Raw genomic sequence first — 26,338 nt, 5'->3', positions numbered from 1 at the left:
CTTAAGGATTTGGCAGAAGAAAATAAAATCGGGCCCACATTGTGTGGGTGAAGTGGGTTGGGCCCATCTTAGCTATTACCCAAGTCCATGGATCCACCTTTATGCAGATGAAAAATATCTCTAACAAATGGGTAATAAAAGACCCATTTACAGCTTTCACTAGGTTGGGCCTGCCAGGCTTGGAGATTTTGTTGTGTGTTTTTTGATATAAGGGTTGGAGAACCGAACTCGAAATTTCAAGTTCAAGTTGAATGCTTTTAACTGACTCAGTTTTAATCTCTTGCATAAACTCAATTGATATGTGTGAGAGAGAGAAATTGAATCAATCTTTGTAAATGTTTGAAAATACATAACCACAGGAAAAATTACAAGAGCAAGATCATGTTTAGCAATAGCCACTCTTATGTTGCCTAATATTTAGGCTTGAGTTTCAGATGTATCGTAAAAATTTTGTTTTTCATACAATTTTTTGATATTTGAACAAACCAACCATCTTATTAAATAACGAAAAAAGTGAAGTATTTTTTTTATTCAAGGGAAAAATACATATAGAGAAATATTTTTCGAAATTTTCTATCATCGTACATTATTGTTTTATTTTGACATTTAAATTGAATAAAAAAAAAAAAAAAAAAAAAAAACAAAGATACGTAAAAAAAGAACCTTTTCAGTGGGAGACCAACGGTACTAAATCTCGAATTGCCTTTTCTTCTGTTTTAGCGGGTCCAAGCCGCCGCCATAGGCTTAACGGGTAGGCCCAAAGTTCCAACCTTTTGCTTCGTCCAAGCTGCCATCTTCCACGTTTTGATTCGATCCTACTTTTTCACACTTGTCTTCAACCTCTCCATTCGCCAACTGATCCTCTTACATCTCCATCTCTCTCTCTCACAAGCAACTCCAATGGCGGAATCCAAACCTGGACCAGCTCAAGCTCCACCTGGTACGATTTTTCCAACACTCTGATATCTAAATCTCGTCGTAATCCCGAAACCCATTTGTTAGATTTTTCAGTTTCTTCTTTTTTCTTATCGGTTTTTTCGTGGTGGGTTTTGGATATTATGTGCGGAAATTGAGGGGGTGTGGTCAATTTGGATTTTACAGGATTTTAATAGACTTTTTTTAAATGATAGGTTTCAAAGGATTTTAATAGAGTCTACATTCTATATGGATTTCTGTTATAGATTTTTATGAATTTGTATGAACTTGTCTCGTGGATTTCTTTGGATTTCTAAACATCACCAAACCAATATGAACATGATACTCAATCATGTATCTTTCTTTATTTTCCGACCCAACTTGTAAACATCACCGAACCTTATATAAAAATTCTAACTTACATCAAAACATTGACCCAGCGTGTAGAGATTCGAATATAACAATAGTCGAGTGTATTAATTTGTTAAATTGGCAACAATGGTTATATATATATATATATATATATATTTAATTACAAGGCTAAACTCTTTTGGAAGCAATTCTGGTTTATTCACTCCAACTTTTGATGAAATTGATGAATCATAAGAATGCTGAGGTCACCAAAAATGCCCTGCTTGGTATCCTCTTTTCCCAGGTACCAAGTATGTGAGCTTTTTGCAGGCTTACAGATGTTTATGAAGGAAGAGGTGGCGCTGTCACACGACTCTTTGGTTAATTGAAAATTCATTTGTTGCTGTGTTAAATAAATATGGAATTGCAGAAAGGGATAACAAAAATATGAGTGACCAGAGAGAGAGCCTTAGAACTGGAACTTCGAGACCCGACCAGTTGTTGGAATTGGCTGTGGGGTTTTGTGTTAAAGGGAAATGATGAGACGACACAGTGATAGTAATGAGCGGTTTGAATGCAGTAGTGAGGTTTGTATGCAAGAGATAGAAAAGTCAGTTTGAGAGAGAAACTTGAAAAGAAATCCTAGGGTGGAGGTGGGATTCTTTATAGTCTTTGTATGTGTAAAATTCACTCACAAATCCTACAAAATCTCTTACTTAATGAAATCCTTCAAAATCTGTGACATTTTGAATACCTACAGATTTGCACCTTGGATTTTAAATCCTAATTGACCACCCCTGGATTTGGATGTATTCTTTTAAATCCTGTTAAATCCTACTTTGACTACACCATGATTTCAAAATCTTTTAAAATCCTCTCTTAACATCCTAATTGACTACATCCTGATTCTAAAGTTTTTTAAAATCCTTTCAAATCTTAATTTGACTACACCCTCCTGAATATTTTGGATCTAATTAGAGTTTGGGATTCGATTATTTCTGCAGATTATAATGTGTTTGTGTAGAACATAGGATTAATTGTTTGATTAATGGCGTGAATTTCTTGTAAATCTCAAAAATTCGTCACAGATAAGGAAGTAAAGGCGCCTAATTTGATTGAAAGAGCAAAGGAAGAGACGGGGGCAGTGTTGCACACTGACAAAATATATCATGATCACAAGGAAACTCATGGATTGCGTGACGATATCGATGAGAAAACCCCACTAGACGATGTCAAAGCTCCGAATATGTTCGAGAGGGCGAAGGAGGAGTTTGAGGCCATAGTTGAAGCAATCCATCCCAAGAAAGAGTCTCCCACTTATGGAAAAATGTTGGTTTTAGTTTGCCCCTTCGAACAAATTGGAAATCTGAACGTAGGATGAAATTGGCCTTTTGATGTGCTTAAATCTTCACCTCATTGCGTTTGTTCGTTTAATTGCAGGGACGAAAGCAAAAAGGACTCAAAGAAACAGGAAAAAGCTGATTCTCTACCAGGTATGAAACCATGACAATGTTGCTTGTATGAGATGGTTTCTCAGAACTTCTGCATCGGTTTCCATTAGTAGAACTAGCTGTTTTAAGAAGATAAAAGGTAAAAAAAAAAAAAAAAAAAACAATATGCTGCAGTTGTCCTTGTAGTCCTCGACGCTCACCTTGACAGTCACGTTGGGTTTCACTTGGTTGTTTTAAAACTCGATTGTAAACCTATTTTCCTTCCTTTTATTGAGCGTCCCAGGCTTCGTCTTGGATCGATTGTGGTCAACACTTTTCTGTGTTTGTATATAGTTTGTTCAACCTGCTAACTCTAAGTTTAATATTCTATTTGTTAAGGTCCTCATAATTATTTTCATTTTTGCAATCTCCTCCGTTCGACCAAAAAGAAAAATGAAATCTTTTCTGTTCATGGCACGCTAGCTGAATGTTGTTTGCAGAGAACTCTTTAAAGCCAAAGTTTGTGTCTTCTTAGTTCTTAGTTGATGTTTGCAGGAAATCATGCCAAGACATCCAATTTGATTGAGAAAGCCAAGCAAAAGATTGAGACATTGATGCACCATGAGAAGTCGCCAAAGAATCATGATAACGAAACTCCTGAGAAGTCACCGAAGTATCATACTAAAGAAACTCATGGAAGGAGTGATGACATTGACGAGAGTATCCCAATCGATCATGTCAAGGCTCCGAATGTTTTTGAAAGAGCGAAGGAGGAAATCGAGGCCATTGTCGAAGCAATCCATCCCAAGAAAGAAGAGAAAACTTCGGTTTCCACTCCTAAGAAGGAAGGTGGGTTTGGGACTTAATAGGAAGAGAGTTGGAGAAGATGTGCTCCCCTCATGGGAACAAAGATATGGTTGTGAATATTTTGTCAAAGTTGTGATGCTTCATCGTCATTCTTTTCTGCCCGATGACAAATCAGGATATACATGTAAAATTGTGAGATCATTTGATTACTCAAGTTTCTTTATGGAATTTATGTGCATTCTATATCCTTATCACGTCAGCCTTATTCGGAGTCAAGGATCGGATTTGATTGCATAACTCACTAGATTTAGTGTATGCTGAATGAAGAAATTGAATACTAACTTCTAAATTTTGTCCAAGTTGAAAGTAGAGTCGTGAAGGAAACTTATTGGTTCATATTCCCACGCTAATCCATCTGAAGCCTTTAACTTGGACAAAAATTAAAAGTTAAATCCATATCTTATTTCAACATATATTAAATATAGTTCCGTTATCCAATCCAATTCATTCCTTCAAATCAAAGGAGGTCGATATGTCTCTTCATCTTCAACCAAAATAGGAACAAGATGCAGGATCTCACGAGCATCAATTGGCCATTCACTGAGGACCGTTGATTGTTGTGAATCTCACACGTGGTGAGGTTGCCACCGCCATGTCATCTTCAACCAAAATTACCATATCTTCCCTCCAAATCTTTATGAAAAAATGGCCTCACAAAGCAACGAGACCTTGCCTTTTATACACGGCAGAGCTAGAGTGCTACACCACTACCTTTGTAGCAATAAATTAGTGCTAAAAAACATCAGCACGACTCACGAGTATGTGGAAGGTCGGAAACAGAAATTTAAAATTAAATGTAAATAGTATTTGCCAAAAATTGACCGTACAATGTACGATGAATGAACATGATTACACGATTTTCAAGATCCTCAGAAAAGGATCCCGCGAGGATCCTTTTCCCAAATTATAAACCAGCAAAGCCTGCAGAACCGTGGTCATGACGATCGTCCGAAGACTCCGACACCACGAATGATGCCATGCATGATGCCATCGGTGACATAAAACCGAAACCCTGAAGGCGAAATTGGCGTTTTTATCCGGATTTCCATGCCCTCACGCAACAGCAAATTCGACTTCAAAGTCGAAAACTTATCTGTATTGGGATGGACGATGATCGATGCTGATCGAAAACTGCAAAATAGAGCATTATTGATTTGAAATACTGTCACACATTAAACACATTCTTCTCATACGTCTCAGTCCCAGCACAATACAACTTTTTTGCATCCTTCAACTTGGGACTTGTGTATTGTGACCGATCATAATTTACGTATGGACAAACAAGAAATCGTTAATTGTTACGAAATGTAAAAAAAAGTGAACTTTGATCAGCAATTTTTTGCGTAATTGGGTTTTTGTTTTCAATGATCGTTACCCATGTTCACTGTTCACTGTTCACTGTTCACAGCTGATGCTGATCATCTCTCTCTCCTCTCTCTCTCTCTCCTCTGACTTGAAAACTCGTGTATTTAAACAACTCCGATTCGACCTGATCAATCCACCAACTCACTAACTCCATCACCCGACTCAGTTCTCGTCTTCCCAACAGTGAACATGGGTGACGATCACTTCGTTAGCAACAGCCAATCCAACAGCAGCAACAGCACCCCACAACCGTCCCCCTCCCGAGATCTCCGCCCTTGCTCGCCTCTCCGACAACCTAGAATCGATTGTCGACTCCACAGACTTTGACTACTTCCCCGATGCCAAGATCGTCGTCAACGCCGGCCGGGAAGTTCCCGTCCACCGCTGCGTTCTGTCTGCGAGGAGCGAGTTTTTCAAGAACGTGTTCTCGGCGAAGGACAGAGGATCATCAGCAGCGTCGTCGTCGTCGTCGGTTGCGGCTCCTCGGTTTGAATTGAAGGAGCTCGCCAAGGAATACGAAGTCGGACTGGACGCGCTCCTCGCCGTTTTGGGGTATTTGTACAGCGGGAAGCTCAGGTCGCTGCCCAAAGGCGTTTGCGTCTGCGTGGACGACGCTTGCGCACATGTCGCTTGCCGGCCGGTGGTTGATTTCATGGTGGAGGTTCTGTATGCTTCTGCAACTTTTCAACTCTCTGAATTGGTCTCTCTTTATCAGGTAAAAACTTCACTACAACGTGTTAGTACAATCTTTGTTAAGACTTCTATACTTTGTCGGACTGTGAATTTGAACTCGTTACTAGTCCGATAGAAAGTCGAGGTTCACAGACCATAGAAATACGTTACGTGACATGTTGTCATACTATTAGTTTGAACTATATTCATTAATAACTAGTCCAACCGGTGCTATACTTATTTCATGATTAATTAACGACTGTGATTCATAGTCTGACAACATAAACATGTACGTTCAGTGATAATTTGGCGGATGAACATTTGGATACTTTATAGTGTTTATATACTTACATAATAGTGAATGTAAGTTTATATTATTAACTAAGGTCGAAATTTACCTGACAACGTAAACATATTATATAGGTGTGTATAATAGTGAATGACATTTATCAGCTGTCGGAAACTTTGTTGTTAGTTTGTTTTGTATTGATTATTAATTTTCAGAGGCATCTGCTAGATATTCTTGAGAAAGTCGCCATAGATGACATACTGGTGGTGCTGGACGTCGCCAACATGTGCGGCAAAGCTTGCGAGAGATTAGCGGGGAGGTGCGTTGAGATGATAGTCAAGTCCGACGCCGACGTTGTAACTCTTGAGAAAGCCCTGCCGCAACACTCCGTGAAGCAGATTACTGATTCCCGCCTGGCGCTCGGCTTGGACAGGCCTCAACAGTTCCACTCTGGTGCTAGTACTAGTCATTTCCCAGATAAACACACCAAGAGGATACACAGGGCTTTGGATTCGGATGATGTCGAGTTGGTGCGAATGCTGCTGAAAGAAGGGAATACCAATCTCGACGACACCTTTGCACTGCACTACGCTGTCGCATACAGCGATGCAAAGACCACAACGGAGCTGCTTGATCTTGGAATTGCATATGTTAATCGTAGGAATCCGAGGGGGTACACTGTGTTGCACGTTGCGGCGATGAGGAAGGAGCCTAAGATCATTGTGTCCCTTCTCACGAAGGGTGCTCGCCCTTCGGATCTAACGCTGGATGGGAGGAAAGCTGTGCAGATCACTAAGCGGCTTACCAGGGCTGTGGATTTTTTTAAGTCTAATGACGAGGGAAAGTCTTCTTCCAATGATCGCTTGTGCATAGAGATTTTGGAGCAAGCGGAAAGAAGGGATCCGTTGCTTGGAGAAGCCTCGCTTTCGCTTGCTACGGCCGGCGATGATCTGCGCATGAAACTTTTGTACCTTGAGAACAGAGGTAGTTTTCGCTTGCTGTGAGTGTTAGTTTGCTCTTCTTTTTAACTTGCATTAGATTGCATTTGCTTATGAAATTTGACTGTGTAGTTGATTGATTGTTTCTTATCAGTTGGACTTGCAAGATATCTGTTCCCCATGGAAGCCAAGGTTGTAATGGATACCACCCAAATCGATGTCGATGCTTCCGAGTTTCCGAAGGGTCTGGCCAGCTCTCAGAGGACGACGGTGGACTTAAACGAGGCACCCTTCAAAATCAAGGAAGAGCACCTTAGCCGTCTACAAGCTCTATCTCGAGCTGGAAAAATCTTGTTTCACAACACAAAAAATTTCCAATCGCTTCTTTTCTTTGTTTGATACGATGCTATTCTAAATTACTGTAATCTATGAGAAGTGATTCGAACTGGCATAACCCACATCCGCTACATTTTCCATAATTTTAGCTTTCGAGTTTCAGCAATTGAAAATTTTCATTGCCTTGCCAACACGTTATCCGTTTCTATGAGCAGTGGAAATAGGGAAACGCTTCTTTCCCCGGTGCTCGGAAGTACTGAATAACATCATGGACGGCGATGACATATCACAGATTCAATACACCTGGAACGACACGCCAGAATTGCGGCTCACGAAGAAACGAAGGTACATGGAACTCCAGGAAGTACTAAGCCAGGCATTCGACAAGGACAAAGAGGAGTTCGATCGGTCCGGAATATCTTCTTCTTCGTCATCCACATCGATAGGTGTGGTGAGGTCTAATGGTGGTACGATCACCATCAAGAAATAAGACAGTTTCTGCCAAACCTGAGGCAGAATGTTCATAGGAAAGCTTCTCGTAGCGATGATTTCGTGCTTGTTTTCTGTTCGATTTAGATCGTACGAGAAAATATGCCCGCGCGTTGCTGCGGGACTTGAATAAATTTGTCGCAACAGGCATGAATAGTTTCCACACAAAGCAACTAAAAAGACACAACACCTAAGAATCAATGAACAATTGGGACATCTTACTCGTGAGTCTCAATCCCTATTTCAAATCCCTAGTGAACAAAAGTCCTATTTCTTCTTCAAATTGAATCCACATCATTGATCAAGCAATTAAACATTCCTACTAACAAATAATTGACCCAAGAGTTGAGCAGATATATAGGGATTGGAAAAAGGGGACGCAATTAAACTATATAATTTAACAAAAGTAAAGGTCAACAGAGCTCTTCGAATTAAACTATATACCTAATTTACCAGTAAACTTCGTAAAATTAACAGTTTACCCGATATAAGCACTTAATTTTCCTATTTAAAACAGTTTACCCATTCTTGATAAGTAAAATATAGCTTAAGCTTAATTTATTAACAGCTTAATGCAGTTCAAAAGTATTTTCTGTTGTGGCAAGGAGAAGCTACAGCTAACCCGCCTTAACTTTTTACTTTTTTCATATTCATATGTACAGTTTACCTGCACCCTCATACCATGTGTCTTGAGCTATCTATCCTCCACTTGCAGCATTTTCGCTCTTCTGCACGGGAACCTCGACAGCAAACGATTTCATCTGTTACCGGTTAATAGAGATGTCTTCTGCACAACTGTACTACAAAGAGGGAGAGAAACAGTATTAGGAAAACACATTATACTCAAAATCATCACTAAAGATATTTTTAAACAGATCAAAATCCATTCATATGAATAGTTTCCACATAAAGCAACTAAAAAATGTAGTACCTAAGAACCAGTGAAGTCAAACTTTGCTTGCTATATATGGATAGCTATAAAAAAACATTCATTTGTAGATCGTATTGTGTCATCAATATCATAGTTTCAAGTAATCAGCCCACTACATGGAAGAAAAACACAGAAAACGGAAAGTAGAAAAGTAGAATACATAATACTTGAGCTCTAGCAAGAATACTAAGTTTATGAAAAAATTGCTAAACCGTCTTACAAATTCAATCATTAAACATTATACTTAACCTAAGACAAAGTATATAGTTTGTTTACAAAGCAAAACGAAGTGCTGCTATAATCTGCAACATATATGAATCATTTCCACATAAAGATACTCAAATTTGATGGCACATTGAATAACCAGCAAGCAAAGCAATATACGCCATGTGCTAACACGAAACTAAAACAAAAGGAGGATTAAATTGGATCAACCAAATAAAGAATCTAGTAATGGTTATTTTTAACCTAACTATTAAAAGGAGCTTTATAACACCACAATCAATATATTTGAACCCAACCAAAAAGAAACTAATTGCATGTCATAAGTTTATAAACACGCATAAAATATATAACCTTTCATAACTACTCAAAAGCTCATACTCAAAAGTAATGAATTTCGCAGTACATATTTCAATTACAAACCGCAAATAAAGTGGAATTCAAATTGATAAACTGGCAGAGGAAAATGCATTAACATTTTCATGCTATCTGCCTTGATGACAATATTCATGAGTATTGAGATTTTATAGAAATAGATAATGAAATGGGTGAGAAAATAACAAAGAATGTTCATCCTTTTTCAATCAGGAGCAATCCAAAACAGAACTAAAAAGAACCCATCTTTCAATTTCTAGGCATATTTAAAAAAAAAAAAAAAAGGTAGAAATATGAATCCAAACAACCTCCAATGGATACGCTAATAGGATCGTTAGCCAACCACTAAATACTTCCAAAGATTATAAAAAAGTGGTGTCTCTATTACATGCATCTCCGACACCCCCCCCCCCCCACCCCCACGGCAGGCGAGAAAAGGGAAGGCAAAAATCAAAATTTGCCTCTGCCTTGCGTTACTGAAAGTTTAAACTAAAATATTGTCTTAATTTGAAATCCGTCAAGGGCTATAGCTATCCCCTAAACTACCATGTTACCCAAAATTCTTTTATCAGCAACGTAGAAAAGCATTAAACCACCACCATTCCAATAAATCTCACACAAAACCCAAGAAAGAACAATGCAAAGAATAGTAGAAAAATATTGAAAGACATGATTTACCTGAATGTTCACAATGAAGAAAAATTCTCGCCAATCATGCGCCGCATATTTCTACATAACAAAAAAACTGCAAAAAATATGAGTCACGTTTTAATCACCATTTCTAACAACTATTCAATAAAGGATCAAACAACATATAACAATTTGAGAAAAAAAGGGAACTAAATTTAAGTTGAGTAGGGTAAATAATTGAAGTGACCTTGAGACATTTAAGGTAAGATTTTTGTGTAGTGTTGAGCCATATAGCAGGAACAATTGATATGCAACACATTTAGCCCGTGCGTTGTTGCGGGAATGTCAAATGGATCATAAATATTGTAAGTGTTAAAATAAGGGAAACTTCTGAACAAACTATCAGTTGACATGAAAGTTCCTTATAGGAAGGAATTGTTATGATGCGGCTACTATTGAGATGATTGTGAAACTGATCATGTTCAACTGGATATATTTAAGCATTGATAAAATGAGGATTACATCTATGATTGCCATGTTAATTTTTATTATGATTTTTCTCATAACCTTAAAATAGGGCCAAGAATTTCTACTCACCATCCCCCTTTAGCACAGAGCAACTCGCTTCCTTTGTTAACAGACCAAAATAACACGCTCCTGTTGAGGAATGACTCCAATGCCACACAACTGAAACATTACAAAGACAATTATAGAAAAATCCATTAATCTCTGGCTTTCATTTATCCAAAAGCATTTCGCATATTCATCATCTCTCTGATCATGAAAAATTTAAATTAATAATAATCACTCAAATCATATTACAGTATATCACAAACTATGCCATCTGATAATCGATAAATTTAAAATGAAAACCATAATCTGAAATGTCCTAATTTTCACAAACACTTTCACAAAAGCCAAACAAAAAAAAAAAACAAAAGGAGATGAATGAGAAATGAGAATCGAGTAATTACCATGTCCGGATTTGGATGAGGAAGGAAGAGAAGGCCATGATCGGCGCTCAGTCTTCCTCTTCTTGTAATTTATGTTCCCCTTTCAAATTTCAAAAACAAAAAAAACCACCCATACTTGATTCCCATAAAATAAAAATAAAAATAAATAAATAAATAAAACTGGTATAAAAATTTCATGACACCTATAAAAATCCACCGTGCATAGTTCTTTTAATTCTATCACAGAAACTTCATTTTAAACTAACCTTTACACAATCCTAATCATTTGTGAATTACCATAATCTTATCATTAGTTCAATGTCTTCTTATATATAGGGTGAGCTCAGACCAGTCACTAAAGTTGCTAATGTATTAGGCATGACTTACAATATTCTTCAGTGTCATCCCCACTCCATTTCTTCCCAAAACCCAGGTATTCGGTGCCAGAACTCCATCTTCTCAGTTGTTGCATATCTTCTTGCAAATAAGTCATTGACTTCTCACACTTAGAGACCAAGCCATCATGCTGCAAATGCGAGCATCTCTGATCAGCATCAAAGGGGGTTGGCTTGGAAAATGATAACTGAGCATCATTCAAGGGATTATTCTGTAGCGATGTGCCTACTCTGGATGATGCCAAAGTGGCCCCTTGAATAGGTAATGAAGGTAGTCGTCCATCGAGCCCTTGGAAAGGTGCATTGTACTGCATGAACATGAGAAATGCGAAAAAAATAAGAATTGTAAAAAATAAAGTGAATCAAACCCATGGATCTTATTGGAATTACTTTCATAAAAGCTTAAGCATTTTGAAAAGAACATTTTCATTTAAAAATAAATTTTAATGTCTTTCTATTCAAGTATGTTGGCCCAAAATTAAAAGTGATAGATGCTTTCAAACAGTTTACTTTGTACCCATCATAAACATTACAATTTTTTAGAAGTAATGTAGACGGATTTGTTTAGTTGCATCAGGCTCCTCAGTTTCCAACTGACATGCCAATTTATGATCCACTGCCCCTTCTTTTCAGACAATAAATCTAAAACATTGATATAACCAAATGTATCCGATAATAGAAGGCTATGTATCATGAACAGAAGAACCGACAAAGTATTGAGTTGATCATGGCTTTTATACCTAACCCAGTGAACAGCTGCTGGAAGAAGTATATCAGGAATAAGCAATATTTAATGGATTGCTCGGAAGCGCATATTCTTCAAATTCCTCATCGCAAGGACAGCAGCAAAGAGCACCCATCTCTACATTTCCACCAATATATACAAAAAAGTCAAAATTTGAGTTTCTGAAGACAAATCACACTTAAAATGGGCTCACCATCTCTTATTACTTATTCACAGTGTATAGTAAGATCCAGTATCACATTCATACGCAATAGTATCTAGTACTAAAGCTCTTTCAAGTTTCACTCCAAAACCTCAAGTTACAGCTATAGATTATAATGACATTCATACACGATAATATTTAGTACTAAAGCTTTTTCGAGTTTCACTCCAAAACTCAAGTTACAGCTTTGTATTATAATGTTTCCCTTAGACAATGATCATTCACATTCAACAAAAGCATTCCAGCTGCTTCAATGATAAAGATTCATCAGCTATTTAACTCTACAAATAAGATAAACATAGAAAATTTAAAAAGAAACAGACATAACCACATAAACAGGCACGGCATCATATATTTTAAAACAAACAAAACCAAGTCACAAACACGCTTGATTTCTCATCTAGCGATCAAAATCAAACCACATCTATAAACCATGAAATAGTAAATATGGAAATAAAATGTGATCGTCATCTAAAACTCGATAAATTAATTGTCAACATAAAAAATTACCTCACATCTTCACTTCTCTTCTGCTTTGGCATCAGTGGGTTGACTTCTAGGTTAACGAAGTCCTGAAAACAAAATAACGAAAAACGTTTACCGGTCCAACATTTCAACATGTGGTTTTGGTAAGTATGACATTTCAACATAAATGTGATATAGAAGACAGATATCCACATGTCATTTCGTTTTTTCAGAACCAACAAAAAGGCCAAATATAAGAGAATTGAACCAATTTAAAACAGTAAATCAGTCTCCCAATAAAGGAGAACATAAGCATGATATACAAAGATCGAAAGACACTTTTAATTTGGTTTCCTCAAAAGCAATGAAAATAATGCTAAATCAAATTGAATTGAACAAAGTGGAAACGGGATAAATGAAGATTTGAAATTGCTTACATCTCTATCATATCCCGCATTTCCCTTACAAATAAACAATTATGAATAGAGTACATGAAAATCAGCACAGCAAAAAAAAACCCTATTTTTTATTATGCTGAACAATTACGAATACAGAAACCATATAAAACAGTTCCTAATTACAGACTTAATACATACAATGGCCTAAAAAAAAAGGCAAAATCTAATCAATTTCATCCAAATTCAATATTATACATCAAAGGCACAATCTTTCGATATCCTAAACCAAAATTATCATACAAAAACCATAAATTTTCCGAATTTGCAAGTAGCAAGTCAATCTCTCTCAATTCCTAAACAAATTCTCATAATTCTAGCATCCAAATTGTAATCTTCGATAATTTTTTAAAGAAAAATCAAGAAATTATACCTTCCATCGACTAACGTACCACTCCTCCTTCTCCACAAAGAAAGCATTGAACTTTTCCAATTTGTTCTCCAGCAACTTCACGAAATTGGTGACGTCCTTGGAAACCTCACCAGCTTCGCTGACTTTGCATAGTAAATCTCTGTCGTCGGCCAATATGGGCTGTTTAGTAGAGATTTGCCTTTGTCTCTGGGATAGATCAGCGTCAGCTGCTTCTTCAAGTCCTTGTACGACATATGAAGAATGGGTTAGAGATTAGTTTGATTAAGAATTAACTCACCTATTATTGATTAAGAATTAATCCCAACCATGCCAGCTCTCCACTCTCAATTCACTTATTATTGATTAAGAATTAACTCCTAAAATTAATTAACAAAACTCATTACTCAAAAATCCAAACTTCATAAGGAAAAAAAAGTAAATACTGGTAAAGCTCAATTAAAAAATGAATAGGAAATTGAAACTGAGAAGAAACACAGTAGGGAGCACCTTATTGTCTTCAAAACCACCTTATTCGGTTTTTCCTTGTTGATGATCTTGTCAAATCTACAAAAACAAAAATACAAATTCAATTAATCAAACAGCTTACATTATTTATGAATAAAAAAGTGATGGAAAATACACGGTTGGCCGAACATGCCGTCTTCGAAAGCAGAAGAACTTGAGATTCAATTTGGGTGGAAATGGGCATTGCTGGAAGGGAAAATAACACTAATAAAAACCAATACCATTTCAACTAAACCTATACCCCAACCAAGCACAACCAAATGCACACTAATCACATCTGTAACTATAGAAATAGGGAACCAAACAGATATAACAAATGTAATATCATTGGTTCAAAAATATTAAAGGAGCTATAGGTCGTAGTGTAGCATGCAAAAGTGCTACTACTCTGAATTTCCAACATGCTCAACAGATCTCTGACTTTCCATATGTATTTAAATTGAAACTAAGAGATCATTTTTCCGCACCCTGATTATTTGAGATTTGCTACGAAAATGAATCCATAACTTACTTACGTTTCAAAATGCACTCTAACATCCATTAATCTAAACATAATTGCTTGAGCAAAGCAAACAATTCAATCTCATTCCTCCATAAATGTCCTTGTTTTATTACTTTATGGGGCTAATTTCTTCCAAAAGATTCACAGCCAATGGTTTCCAACATTAAAATATAACAACATGTTGAACACATTAAACAAACAGTTTTTCCAATTACTAAACAGTTTTATTAAACGGGAAATAAGGTTATTTTCTTGTCACAGAAATAGCATTTACAATGTATCAAAGCAAGTGGTGGTTACTAAAATGAATATGTTAGCATAATCTTATAGCGTAAAATCTAATAACCTAAATGATAGTGTTTCAATTGATATCAACAATCAGAAACAACACAATTGCAAACATAAAGTTAGGTGATTTCATGGTTAAAAACCATGTAAACCACCTAGACATAAAGAAAAAAAAATACATGAAAATTAAGGACTGACTTGAGCTTGGAGTCCACATAATGCTTTTAAGAGTAGCAAATGTTCTTTTGGACTGAGTTCTGTTGGAGAGAGTTCCTTGTAATAAGATATCTCATCTCTGCACAAACAGCAAAATGGCAAAAATGGTTAGTCTGTCTAAAGAATGAAACCAGATTAAATACAATGAATGGTGCTAAGATGAATAAAACTGAAACAAACACCCATAATTTATAATTAAGCTAAGCAAATCACAGCAAGCACAACACAATGACAACAATATGAACTTTCAAATAACATAACATCTATCAACTACTCTGCACAGGATTTTCAAAAATGGATAACTAACCTGTAATTTAGAAACTTATGTCATTCACTCGCTTACTGATTAAGTGTCTTAAGTTTGGGAAGAGTATTCCATGAGCTGCAAAACACAGTGAAACAAAGATCAAACAAAGACAAAAAGAAGTAGTTGAATGAATCATAATTTTGCCAAATTGTATGGCCATATGGTACAATGGGGGATCATGACAGGCCATGGATATTGATGTTGACCTCAAACCTCACAAATCATATATAATTCCTTAAGAACCATATGTAATTTATCAACAAACAAACAGCTAAAAGCCAGCCCTGCAACTAATTATCTCACAAATAATGATTGTATGCATATCTAAGATAAAACTGAACCAGATTCAAAGAATTATTCGGAGAGTTCTTTCATAGCTTTCATACGGTCATCAATTAAGTTTTGCAGAATTATGTCTCATACTTCTTAGCAATGAAAGAAACACAAATAGCACTCATACTCAGAACAAAAAATAATCTTTAATTTCTTCTAATAATGTTCTTGAGGGAGAGAATGAAACTGAAAATTTATATTTTGGAGATTTTAGTGCACACATACATACCAACATGTGCAAGGAAAGCAGTCTGAATTTGAATTGCGTCTATAACCTCAATTGGCAATCCAAGAATAAAACAGAAACCTATTCCTTATCGAGAACTACAGAGCTTGACTAAGAACATGCAACCATAATTGATGTTCTAGATTCTTATATTGAAAATTTTAAAGGACCAAAAGTGCATTGCTCTCTCGGCTAGACTGTGGCTATATGTAGCTTGTACCCTTCTTGCCCTGACATGGATATAGTCTTGCTTGGGTGGCTCGGAAGGTTTAGAGCTTTCTTCAGCTGGCTTGTTGTCACCAGCAGCTGAACTTTCTTCAACTTCAACCTTCAAACTGCCATTTTCATTACTGGATCCTGCTAATTTCACCCGTTTTCCACCTGAATCTTTCTGTTTGTGAACAAACAGGGCAAAGAAAACAATAAACAACGATACAAAAAATTCAAGACCAATCAAACAACATACAAACATACATCAATAACTGAAAATCATGCAGCTTAACTCGCTTAACGACACACATCACGCCATTTTCAGATGCATTAACATTAAAAATCAAGTCTTTGCATATAGCTGAGACAGTAGAATCGCAACTTCAGAATTTCCGAATAGGACATGGATTCTATAACATTAGATAAAATTATCTATACTACACATATGCAGATCAATTCCAGATAAATTAAGATCAAATCAAGGTATGGAATATATCAATTTAGGGTTGGAAAATCACCTTGAAATTTCAGTGGACATAGAGTGAGCGAGAAAGCCGAGAGACAGAGACAGTGGGAGAGATGGGAGAGAGAGAAATGGTTTGAGAGATGAGAAAGTGAGAGATGCAGAGTCTTAGAGTCGGCTTCCCTTAACCTCTTGCGTTGTCCCCATCACCTCGATCCAATCGAATCATAGAGGCTCGATCCGATCGAAACGAAGCACAGCCTCTCTCCCCCTTGAAATCTGAAATCCCCACCCAAAAAACCACGCACGGGCCTCCATGACGCAAACGATGGAGTAAGACGACATAAGCAAGGGAAGGCAGACGGCGGTGAGAGGAGGATAGGATGGACGCGAGACCGTCTGTGTCGTTCTCGTCGGGTCTGTGAGACGGAAGAGGCAAGGAGGGTTTGAGAAGGAAACAGAAAAGACCGCCTTTACCATAGAGGAGGATAGGATGGACGCGAGACCGTCTGTGTCGTTCTCGTCGGGTCTGTGAGACGGAAGAGGCAAGGAGGGTTTGAGAAGGAAACAGAAAAGACCGCCTTTACCATCGTTCTTCCTTCCCACGATCATCAACACGTATGCATCAAGATTAGCGGCAGAGAGGACCAGTGGTAGTCTTGTAAATAAACTGAAATGTCTTACAAAACACTGTTCATTTCTACAGTGCAATTTCGCCTCCTTCTTTAGACTAAAGTAATTTCTGTGTTAGAACATGTTCCTTTGTTACTATCATAATCATGTTCTTGGTTAGTATGAGATGAATTTTGTAGCAATGGCTCTTGAACCATGTCCCGAGTTGCATTTCGTCTCTGAACTCTAATAATAGTTATCCTCGTCCTCCAATTTGACCCCGATCCCACCCTCGGTCACGTGCATATATCAATTGTGTCCCGACGATGAGACCAGTTCCAAAAAATACTTGGCTCTTCACACGTAAGAAGTCAAACATATAAATCAAGCGATTTGCGTTACCCTTTGATATACAGTTAAAAGGGGAATGTAAGGAGCTAAGCAGTGTTCATTTCCGGACATCTCATACGAACAGAATGAACATATTTATATTATACAGAGTTTACGTTCTTAACCTAGCTGTGCAATATTTGTACAGCGGCGAGAAATATTTACAACACTTACAAGATTAAGGAGTTCATGATTCACCTGTGGTTGCATCTTCATTCTCCAATTCCTACTGTAGAAGCGAAAAACCCCAAAGCAGATTATATTCGTCCGCAGTCACGGCACAAACACAATAACATTGAAGAGAAGATAGATTCTCCCTGTGAAATTCAAGGCATTCAGCCAATGCAACCAGCTTGCTCCACCAAGGAGTTACTCACATATGCAGTCCAATCGCACGCCCGGCAATCAAATCCTCCAATTCTTGGTAAAAACTGGAGTCATTCAGTGCACATTCATCATTGGAAACTATATTTTCTTCCAGAAATTTATCGGACATGTCATCATAAGCAGAGGGCATATCCTCCGAGCTGCTTTTTCCGGTCATCAAACGGGGATATAGAACTTGACCTGCATTACATGATTTATCAACCATGGGAGATGATAACGGGGTTCCATTTCGTTGGGAAGCGATTGCCTCTGAGATTTGTTCAGCAAGCGCAGTTTGCATAGGTACCGGTTCTTCCTGAACTTGATTTCTACAATCAAAACTGAGGCTGTCATTTATCCACTCATCAAAGCTTTCAATGCCTTGGGCCGGAGGCAAACTCCTTCTCTTGCCTAGAACACCACCGTCCAGCTCTCTCTTTATCATTCTCTTCTGCATTAGCTGCTCCACAGAGATGGGATTCACAGCGGTTTTGGTGAGGAAAAAGAGCATCCTTTGCTGCTTACACAAAGAACTACGAATTTGTTGTTGAAACGCAGTTAGTTGATGCCGCGAGTACTTTTGCTGTTGTCTGAGATTCAAGATTTCCAATCTCAAAAAGTCCTGGTCTTTCTTTAGGGACTCAATTTCGGCTTCCAACCCGGGATTGGGGCAATCGGCAGAGACCACATTCTCAATTTCGGCTTCCAACCCGGGTTTGGGGCAATCGGCAGAGACCACATTCGGCTTCTGGTTGTATCTGCGTCTTCTCTTGATGTTCTTTAGCAAGTGCCTCTTCCCTCCCTGAAACCTTTCATTTGCAAACTCCCACCTGTCCGGATCAACCTTTCTGAACCCCTAAAGACATAATATTCAACAACATCCATCAAAAACTCAAAGATTATGAAAACTTAATCATAAAAAATTAAGCTGACAAAAATTATATAAGCATTCAAACAAAAGGTTACAAATTAGAGGAAGAAAAATGGACATGCAACAAACAAATCACAGAGGAAAAATTCACAATTTTGCAAAAATACTAGCCGAATGAACATTTTCGCTTTATTAAGACGATATTCTAAACTATTTTAATATACAGGATTCAAACTTGAGTGCATGAGTAAGCGTTAGGCGCGCTCTCCTGACCAGTTGACCTAAACTCGGGTTTAACTACCCAAATGAACATTAAAATCAGAAACATGCATACAATTTGAAGTGAATCCAACTTCTCTTTGTCCTTCATATGTTAGTAAAACTCAAGTAATTAAAAAAAAAAAAAAAAACTCAGAAGAAAAAGATGGAAAATTTACATAAGTGTTGAGCTGGCGAATGAAGCTTGAGAAATTGCTGTGCTTGAAGTGTTTGGGCAGCAGAGTCCTGGAGAATTCGTACAAATCCCAAACAATGAAGCTCTGCCGAGCATCACTCCACGAAACAATCGAATCGGTTTCCGGGTCGTCCACCATCTGAAAAGTCTTGTTCAAGAACGGCGGTGTTCCCGCCTCGCGCAAACCCTCCATGGGTTTAGGCAGCTCCATGGAAGAAGACGAAGAAAGCGACCCAAAATCACCACCGCCACCGCCGCCGTTGATGGTCTTGCAATGATCTCCACCCTCTAAGTCACTGTCCACAACCACAACATCTACAGTTTCTTCTTTCACCTTTAGCAATTCGGCCGCTGGGTTCGGCGGAGCGGTGGAGGAAGAGGAAGAGGATGACCGGTCAAAGTTTCTGCCTTTGGAAAAAGTCACTGCCTTTTCCTCTTTTTTCAGTTCAGTCACTTCTTCTTTGGCTCGATCAAGCTCGTTCTCAGCTTCTTCTAGATTTTTGCTGGATTCTGTCAACTGTGTTTTGGACGGCCATGGCAGGGAAGGCCTCCCACCGCCGTCTCCACCGCCAGAACCGCCACCAACGTCAGGATCCACCATTTTTCTTTTGAATAAGAAACAGGGTATTTTGCAAATCTGGAAAAATGGCGTTTAGTGAAAAATTGCAGAGATTTATAACGGAAACAGAGAAAATAATGTACCAAGAGGCAGAGATTTCTGTTTAATTTGGGGTTTTTTCTTCTTTAAATTTTTGGATTTTAATTGAATTTGCCTCTTCACCCCTTCTGGTTTTTTCAGTAGGTAAGAGTGAGTGTCTCTGTGTGTGTGTGTGTTCACATTTTCCATTTTCCATTTTACTTTTTCCACGTTTCTACTTTTTCCATTTTCCTCTACACCCCTGCTGGAGTATTGCCACGTTTCTACTTTTTCCATTTTCCTCTACTTTCTGGAAACTTCCTCATGACTCCAAATTTTTTATTTTCTTGTGATCACAAAACCCTAAGGGGGCGTTTGTTTGCCCTCACAAAGTTGGACTAGACTGGATTGGACTAGTTATTAGTCCAATACTGTGTTTGTTCCATGCTGGGACTAACATTAATGAGACTAGAGGGGACTAGCATGGACAAAACCCTTCACTAAGAGGTCTTAGCGAGACCCCCCAATAACCATGAGACTAGCTAAGACTATCCTCTCTTTCTCGTCCTCGTCATGCTCAACGACCACTCCCGACAGACTCCTCGTCATCTCTGGTCACCTAGATCAATCATTAACTTTCCGACTCTCTTTCAGATCCATTTCACAACCAACTTTCATATAAAATATACCAAATTGAAGCTGGGAGTGACAAGATTACGATTTTACCTGAATCGAGGCCAAAATGTGATCAAATGTGGCCGGAAAATGGCCTGGAAGTGTCGACCTGTTTGGGCTTCTTCAAATCCATGACAGATTCGAGCATTCAAAGCTAAGATCTCGATCCAGGGATGTGATGAATTTTTTGGCGGTGCTAACTTCATCCAATTTAACGAGGGTTGGCCGGAAAACACATCGGGAAACCTGCAACTCGTCGGGAAAATTGGAGCCGTGAGGTTCCGTTCGAACAACGTATAGCTAGAGAGGGAGGGAGGACAGAGAAATAGAGACTGGAATCAATAAGGAGTTTGACCATGAATGAGAAAGAGACATGAATTGAGAGGTCTAAGAGAAAAAAAAGAGGGAGAGGGTGGGACGATGAGAGAGGAGGAAAAGAGTGGGACATAAATGGTAGGAAAAGATGGAGAAAAAGATAAGATCGTAATAAAATATTAATAATTTATATATTAAATAATATAATATTAGAATTTGTTATTATCCAGCTTCTTAGTCCAATACTGCACCAAACGCTTCACTAAGTTAGTCCAGTTTAGTCTAGTCTAAACCAGTCCAGCTTAGTCATTGAAGCTAATCCAGTCCGAGATAGTCTGGCGCAACAAACACCCCCTAATTTCTTTTAGTAAGAACCACAGTTAGTTAAATAATTAGTTGTTAAAATGAAAGAAATTGGTACGAATTGAACCTACCTACTATGTGTAGGCATGATTGTTTTTCGGTACTGCGATGAAGCGTCATCCGCCACATAAACCTAATTCTAAAACTAGATATAGAGTGTTGAATCACTTATGCCCATTTCGGGCACTTACATAGAATGAGTTCCCGTTATTGTGTTCTCTTAGTCTAATACTACATTGTATGTGAACAAAAAATTACACATAATAATGCATTATTGGACCAAGACGTTACGTAATGATGAATTTATTTCATGTAAGCTGTTTTTGAATTTGTGAGGGGACCTCTTAATCTAAGTATTAAGTGTGAGATTTGATCATTGATTTAAATTGGAGTCTTTGAACATCTAAGCACAAGAGTTGAAACTTAAGGAAAGGGATCCTCTCCGGATTTCTTCCTCCTAATCCACCAAATCCAGGGATCTGGGCCATTAAAATTTGCTCCAACGGCTAAAGTTATTATAACTTTTAAAGTAGGTCCCTGTTTGTAGCCGTTGGATCAAATTTTAATGGGCCGGATCTCCGAATTTGGTGGATTAGGAAGAAGGGATTAAGAGAGGATCCATTTCCGAAACTTAAAACTCAAGTCTCTGAACATCTTGAAAATAATTCTTATGCATATCAACGGGTGGAGCTTAGAAAGGATCACGATAACACTGTGAGCAGTCGCACACAATGTATTTTGTCGTTCACTCGCCTATATTGCACCATGATGAGGAGATTTTTGGTGGGTTTATCGACCAACTAGACCAACCTACTCGACATGGGTTGAAATTTGGATTGTGTTGGGCTGAAGTATTATTAATCCGGTTGAAATCAACCTCTCTGAAAGACAATAATTAAAGATGCATGTATATTAAATAGATTTATACATTAAATTAAGTAACTTTTAAATGCACTTGTTTATTAATGTTTGATTAAATGGTGAAACTTTTGATATAACATCAAAATCAAATGACTATGAGTTCGTTTGAAAACACTTTTAAAATGATTGAAAAACTTTTGGTGAAACTGATTTTGGGTTCTAAAAGCACTTCAAATGCTTTTTGGAAGAAGCACCATATATGTGCTCTTGCAGGTGTTAGAATTTTTTTTTATTTAGATCGACAGGCTGGGGGGGGGGGGGCTCACTCTAACGACACAAATACTGTCTCCAACTTTACCACCTACTCAATCTATCAGGTGTGTAGTTTTACCATAAAAGGCCTTGATATTAGTTTGAGTGGGGTAATCTCATTTAAAGTTATTGTTTTTCCTTACCCCCACAAATGTGGGGCTGCTAACACGCCCCCTCACGTATAATCCCATTTAGTGATTCACACGTGGAGTTCCACACATCTGCAATTAAAACTCAGAGGTCTGCTCCAATGAAGTCCAAACTTGTTTTCAAACTTTTTCAGGAAGTGACTCTTAATAACTTAGAGGCTAACTCTATGTTAAGAGTCCAAGCTTGTTTCCAAGCCACATTTCTTGGTAACAAGCTCGTTGGCTTACACGGATCCGTAACTGTGGGCTCTGGTACTATGCTGGAATTTTTTTTAGATCAACGGGCCCAGGGGGTCCTACTCTAATGACACCGATACTGTCCCCAACTTTACCACTGACCCAATCCATTAGGTGTGAGGTTTTACCACAAAACACCTCGGTATTAGTTAGAGTGGGGTAATCATATTTAAAGTAATCATATTTAAAGTCATGCTTTTCTTTACCCCAACAGATGTGGGACTGCTAACCGCAAGAATAACTTAAAGTGTTTTTCCAAGATTCACTTGAATTTTACTAATGATTGATTTCAAAAACATCTTCACCAAAAGTGCTTCAAGTATTTAAAAGCACTTCCACACAAACCCTATATTAGGAATAAGAAAGAAACTAATCAAGCTCAACACGTGGAACTCCTTCCAAACTAAGAATAATTTAAGAGGATTGAGTTGCCAATTTTCCTAAGTGACAATGAACTTGAACAAGTCGAACCCAAGACTGTTGAGTTGACCAACGGATTGAAGTCTGAATCAACTAACGCACCCGATGTCGGCGACAATGTGTTTCCGTTTAAAATTTTTGTCTGAATTAGATGATTACGTGACCATTTCTTGACTGTTAGATTTGCTTTCGATAGTTTGTTTCTCTTTATTTGCCAAGTAAGAGCTCTGCTAACGTAACTTGAACGTCCACTCAATTGTTTGTCTTTATTTTTCTAAGACACAACAATCTTCAAGGTGCCCCTTGTAAATCTTTTTGCTAAACATTGTCACAAATGTTTTTAGTTGGCAGAATACAGCTTGCTTTTTGAAAAGTAGTTTAAAATAAGTAATGCTATTTATATTATGATTCACATTATATTTTTATATCATATTTGATGTTACAGTTACATTATTTGAAAAATTTGTAAGACACAAACAAATGAATGAGAAAGACTTCTCATATACCATAATTATCATTTAATTAACTAGTTTTTTTTAATTATTAGTTTATTAAATAATGAACTAAATTTTAAAATCTGATTAATTCAAATGATATAACTGTCCACATCAAATGCAACCTAAAATGGTATGAAAATGTGGTACAAAAGCATAGTATGAATAACATTAATGGTTTAAAACAGGTCCCAAGTCCTATTGGGCCAGACCGGTTTTTAAAACTGGACCCGAAGGAGCTCCTAGATTTCGGATCCTAAACATTCTAATTTCTAAGTTCCTTAAACCCTAGAAAGCAGATAAGCGCAGTGTCAGCTTATTGAATTTTCCCAGGCGATCGTTTGGTGGAGCTGAGAAAATGGTGGTGAGGATCCGATTGGCGAGGTTCGGATGCAAAAATAGGCCGTTTTATCGGGTCATGGCGGCCGATAGCCGATCTCCGAGAGATGGCAAGCACCTCGAAGTCTTGGGCTACTACAATCCCTTGCCAGGTCTTCTCTCTTTTCTGTTTCTGTGTATTGATTCTGTAATTTAGATATTTTTTTTTTCAAACTTTTGTGGGTTCTAATTGCATTATGTTAATTAGAAACCATAGAAATATTGCATTTTTGTATTGGTAAAGTGGAATTTGATGAATTCCGATCAAAATTCAGATGGATAGTGTTTGGCTGCCTAGAAAATGTTGGAGAAGTGATACCTAACACATTTTGGTTATGAATATTCAGAGAAAGCTATTGGGTCTTTTGTCATCTGAGTAATATAGTTAGTGATGTGCTGATGCTCTGTGATTTTTATGAAATTTTACAGGCCAAGATGGTGGAAAACGAATGGGCCTGAACTTTGAAAGAGTGAAGTAAGTGGCTTTTGGCAATGCTTCATTTCGTACGTTAATTATCGGTGAATTGCCCTTAGTTGCACTTCGTTATCTAATTGCGCTTTTTGGTCCCGGGTTATTCAAAATCAATATTTTTAGCTTTTGTTTTCGGAAGTTATCAGGTATTGGTATGAAAGATGTTCAGAATATGCAAGGTTCTAAAAGACGCTAGGCGCTAGTCGGGCGGCGAGCTGGGTCTAGCGCCTAGGCGCCTAGGCGGATTTAAGTAAATATACTATATTTCATGTAAATAAGTATCTGTTTATACTTAAAATATGTATAATTTCATCAAAAACTACAAAATAGAATGACATATATATTATTAAGTATTGGAACATAATGAAAACACGGGGAACAAGCATATAATGTGTGTTTATTTAAAGTATTCAACAAGTCTCTTACAAGATGGTGGAAAACGAATGGGTCTGAACTTTGAAAGAGTGAAGTAAGTGGTTTTCGGCAACGCTTCATTTTGTATGTTTAATTCTCAGTGAATTGCCTTCAGTTGCACTTGTTTATCAGTTAAATTGCGCTTTTTGGTCCTGGGGTATTCAAAATCAATGTTTTTAGCTTTTGTTTTGGGATGTTATCATGTACTGGTTTGAAAGATGTTCAATATTTAGCTCTGTGAGTTGATTATATGTTTCCTATTGTTCCTCATGCATGTACAAATTATCACTTGACTGTGAGGGTTAACTTGTATAGTCTTGTGTTCATGCTAGAACTTGACGGGTGCGTATGTTATTGTGTGTAAATATGACCCACTAATGATGATGGAGGCTTGATGTCTTGCGAGATATATACATAAGGAGGATATATGCTCACTGAAAAATTGTCTCATTTGGATCAAGACACTTTATTGGTAGAAATTACTGTGAGTTTGAGATCTGGATCTCAATCGTAGGGTTGCTTGATTCCGTGCTTATTATGGGTACTCTTAAGTTGAAATTTAATGGAATTCTTTTGAAAATTTGAGAAGCGGAAACAATTCTTCCCAGGAGGCTTATGAGAGAGAGAATTCATGTTTTCAAATTAAGTTTATCTGCTGTATCCCATCAGTTTGTTCACTCTTTCTGCAGGTATTGGCTATCTGTTGGAGCTCAGCCTTCGGATCCTGTGCAGCGTATTCTTTTCAGAGCTGGGCTGTTGCCCCCACCACCAATGGTGGCAATGGGACGTAAGGGAGGGCCACGTGACACGCGACCTGTTGATCCTATGAGTGGACGGTTTGTGACTCCTGAGAAGCCGACAGCTAGTGGTGATCGAGGGAAAGATGTGGAAAGCACTGAAAACGATGGTTAAGATGGCACAAGAATTTCCATTAAACTTCCCCAAAATTTGTAAGATCATTTCTTACTATAATCTTTTGTATTTTTCTAGGGCAAGAGGGGTTACAGGAAACGATCTTTCATATCGGATTGCAGGATAAGCAGCTTGGTATCGGTCAATTCTGAATAGCTTGGGAAGAGATACAGTCATATCTAAATAGCTACTATATTAGGCGTTATAGAACACTACTGTATTGAATGTTTGATTTTGTTTAGTTTATGGAATGAACTTCAGCTTGTACCTGGCATCACTTCATCATCATTGTCGTTTTCAATTTTCTGTATGAAATTGCAGAGATAATTGGGCTTGTCTGGGATTGCTTACGTAGAAAGCACTTATGTTATAAGCGTTTATGCTGAGAAACATGTTGAAATTTTTATTAAAAATTAAGTGCTTCATAAAGAAGCATATGAGAAGTGCTTATCCAAATAATGCTTTTATGGCCCAGAAGATATTTTAACTTTTTTGTATCAAACGCATAGGCGTTTTTAGAAGTTTTGCCAATACATTTTCTATAATTAAACATGGCATA

The 26,338-nt window shown here is 37.6% G+C and overlaps 4 protein-coding genes and 1 pseudogene across 5 annotated transcripts; 3 read left to right on the top strand and 2 right to left on the bottom strand.

The window, feature by feature from the left end:
* The first annotated feature begins 737 nt into the window (after window positions 1–737).
* On the top strand, window positions 738–3,754 carry LOC137748427 (uncharacterized). The gene is made up of 4 exons (XM_068488575.1): window positions 738–940; window positions 2,355–2,595; window positions 2,707–2,759; window positions 3,252–3,754. Exons 1-4 carry the CDS (start codon window positions 901–903, stop codon window positions 3,560–3,562), a joined length of 645 nt encoding a protein of 214 aa, XP_068344676.1. The 5' UTR covers window positions 738–900; the 3' UTR covers window positions 3,563–3,754.
* Window positions 3,755–5,102: 1,348 nt separating this feature from the next.
* Window positions 5,103–7,739, top strand: LOC137748602 (BTB/POZ domain and ankyrin repeat-containing protein NPR1-like; annotated as a pseudogene).
* Window positions 7,740–13,781: 6,042 nt separating this feature from the next.
* Window positions 13,782–17,059, bottom strand: LOC137747022 (transcription factor bHLH79-like). The gene is made up of 5 exons (XM_068487017.1): window positions 16,925–17,059; window positions 15,945–16,165; window positions 15,252–15,290; window positions 13,885–13,941; window positions 13,782–13,794 (listed from the first exon to the last, which is right to left on the bottom strand). The coding sequence occupies exons 1-5, from the start codon at window positions 17,057–17,059 to the stop codon at window positions 13,782–13,784; spliced, it is 465 nt and encodes a 154-aa protein (XP_068343118.1).
* Window positions 17,060–17,530: 471 nt separating this feature from the next.
* On the bottom strand, window positions 17,531–19,930 carry LOC137748937 (heat stress transcription factor A-2-like). The gene is made up of 2 exons (XM_068489128.1): window positions 19,124–19,930; window positions 17,531–18,671 (listed from the first exon to the last, which is right to left on the bottom strand). Exons 1-2 carry the CDS (start codon window positions 19,739–19,741, stop codon window positions 17,823–17,825), a joined length of 1,467 nt encoding a protein of 488 aa, XP_068345229.1. The 5' UTR covers window positions 19,742–19,930; the 3' UTR covers window positions 17,531–17,822.
* A 3,920-nt stretch (window positions 19,931–23,850) lies between these two features.
* On the top strand, window positions 23,851–26,169 carry LOC137747327 (small ribosomal subunit protein bS16m/bS16c-like). 2 transcript variants are annotated; one of them, XM_068487419.1, is made up of 4 exons: window positions 23,851–24,094; window positions 24,411–24,456; window positions 25,557–25,774; window positions 25,858–26,169. In XM_068487419.1, exons 1-4 carry the CDS (start codon window positions 23,962–23,964, stop codon window positions 25,929–25,931), a joined length of 471 nt encoding a protein of 156 aa, XP_068343520.1. In that variant the 5' UTR covers window positions 23,851–23,961; the 3' UTR covers window positions 25,932–26,169. The 2 variants fall into 2 exon arrangements, with proteins under 2 accessions (XP_068343520.1, XP_068343521.1); XM_068487420.1 differs by having other exon boundaries at window positions 23,855–24,094; window positions 25,557–25,817; window positions 25,902–26,169.
* The last annotated feature ends 169 nt before the right edge of the window (window positions 26,170–26,338 follow it).

Source organism: Pyrus communis, chromosome 10 (genome assembly GCF_963583255.1).
Source record: "Pyrus communis chromosome 10, drPyrComm1.1, whole genome shotgun sequence".
Lineage (NCBI taxonomy): Eukaryota > Viridiplantae > Streptophyta > Magnoliopsida > Rosales > Rosaceae > Pyrus > Pyrus communis.
This window is presented reverse-complemented; position numbering and strand designations above follow the sequence as displayed.

Coding starts and splice junctions, on each gene's coding strand:
- LOC137748427 (XM_068488575.1), top strand. CDS start 901: ATGGCGGAATCCAAACCTGGACCAGCTCAAGCTCCACCTG. Junction 941..2,354: donor ACCAGCTCAAGCTCCACCTG/GTACGATTTTTC, acceptor AATTCGTCACAG/ATAAGGAAGTAAAGGCGCCT. Junction 2,596..2,706: donor TCTCCCACTTATGGAAAAAT/GTTGGTTTTAGT, acceptor GTTTAATTGCAG/GGACGAAAGCAAAAAGGACT.
- LOC137747022 (XM_068487017.1), bottom strand. CDS start 17,059: ATGATCGTGGGAAGGAAGAACGATGGTAAAGGCGGTCTTTTCTGTTTC. Junction 15,291..15,944: donor GAGAGAGCAATGCACTTTTG/GTCCTTTAAAAT, acceptor TGTGTTTTGCAG/CTCATGGAATACTCTTCCCA. Junction 13,942..15,251: donor AAACTTAAGACACTTAATCA/GTAAGCGAGTGA, acceptor TTGTTTTTGTAG/ATTTGACAAGATCATCAACA.
- LOC137748937 (XM_068489128.1), bottom strand. CDS start 19,741: ATGGTGGATCCTGACGTTGGTGGCGGTTCTGGCGGTGGAGACGGCGGT. Junction 18,672..19,123: donor TTCGCCAGCTCAACACTTAT/GTAAATTTTCCA, acceptor TTATGTCTTTAG/GGGTTCAGAAAGGTTGATCC.
- LOC137747327 (XM_068487419.1), top strand. CDS start 23,962: ATGGTGGTGAGGATCCGATTGGCGAGGTTCGGATGCAAAAATAGGCCG. Junction 24,095..24,410: donor CTACTACAATCCCTTGCCAG/GTCTTCTCTCTT, acceptor GAAATTTTACAG/GCCAAGATGGTGGAAAACGA. Junction 25,775..25,857: donor GGAAAGCACTGAAAACGATG/GTTAAGATGGCA, acceptor GTATTTTTCTAG/GGCAAGAGGGGTTACAGGAA.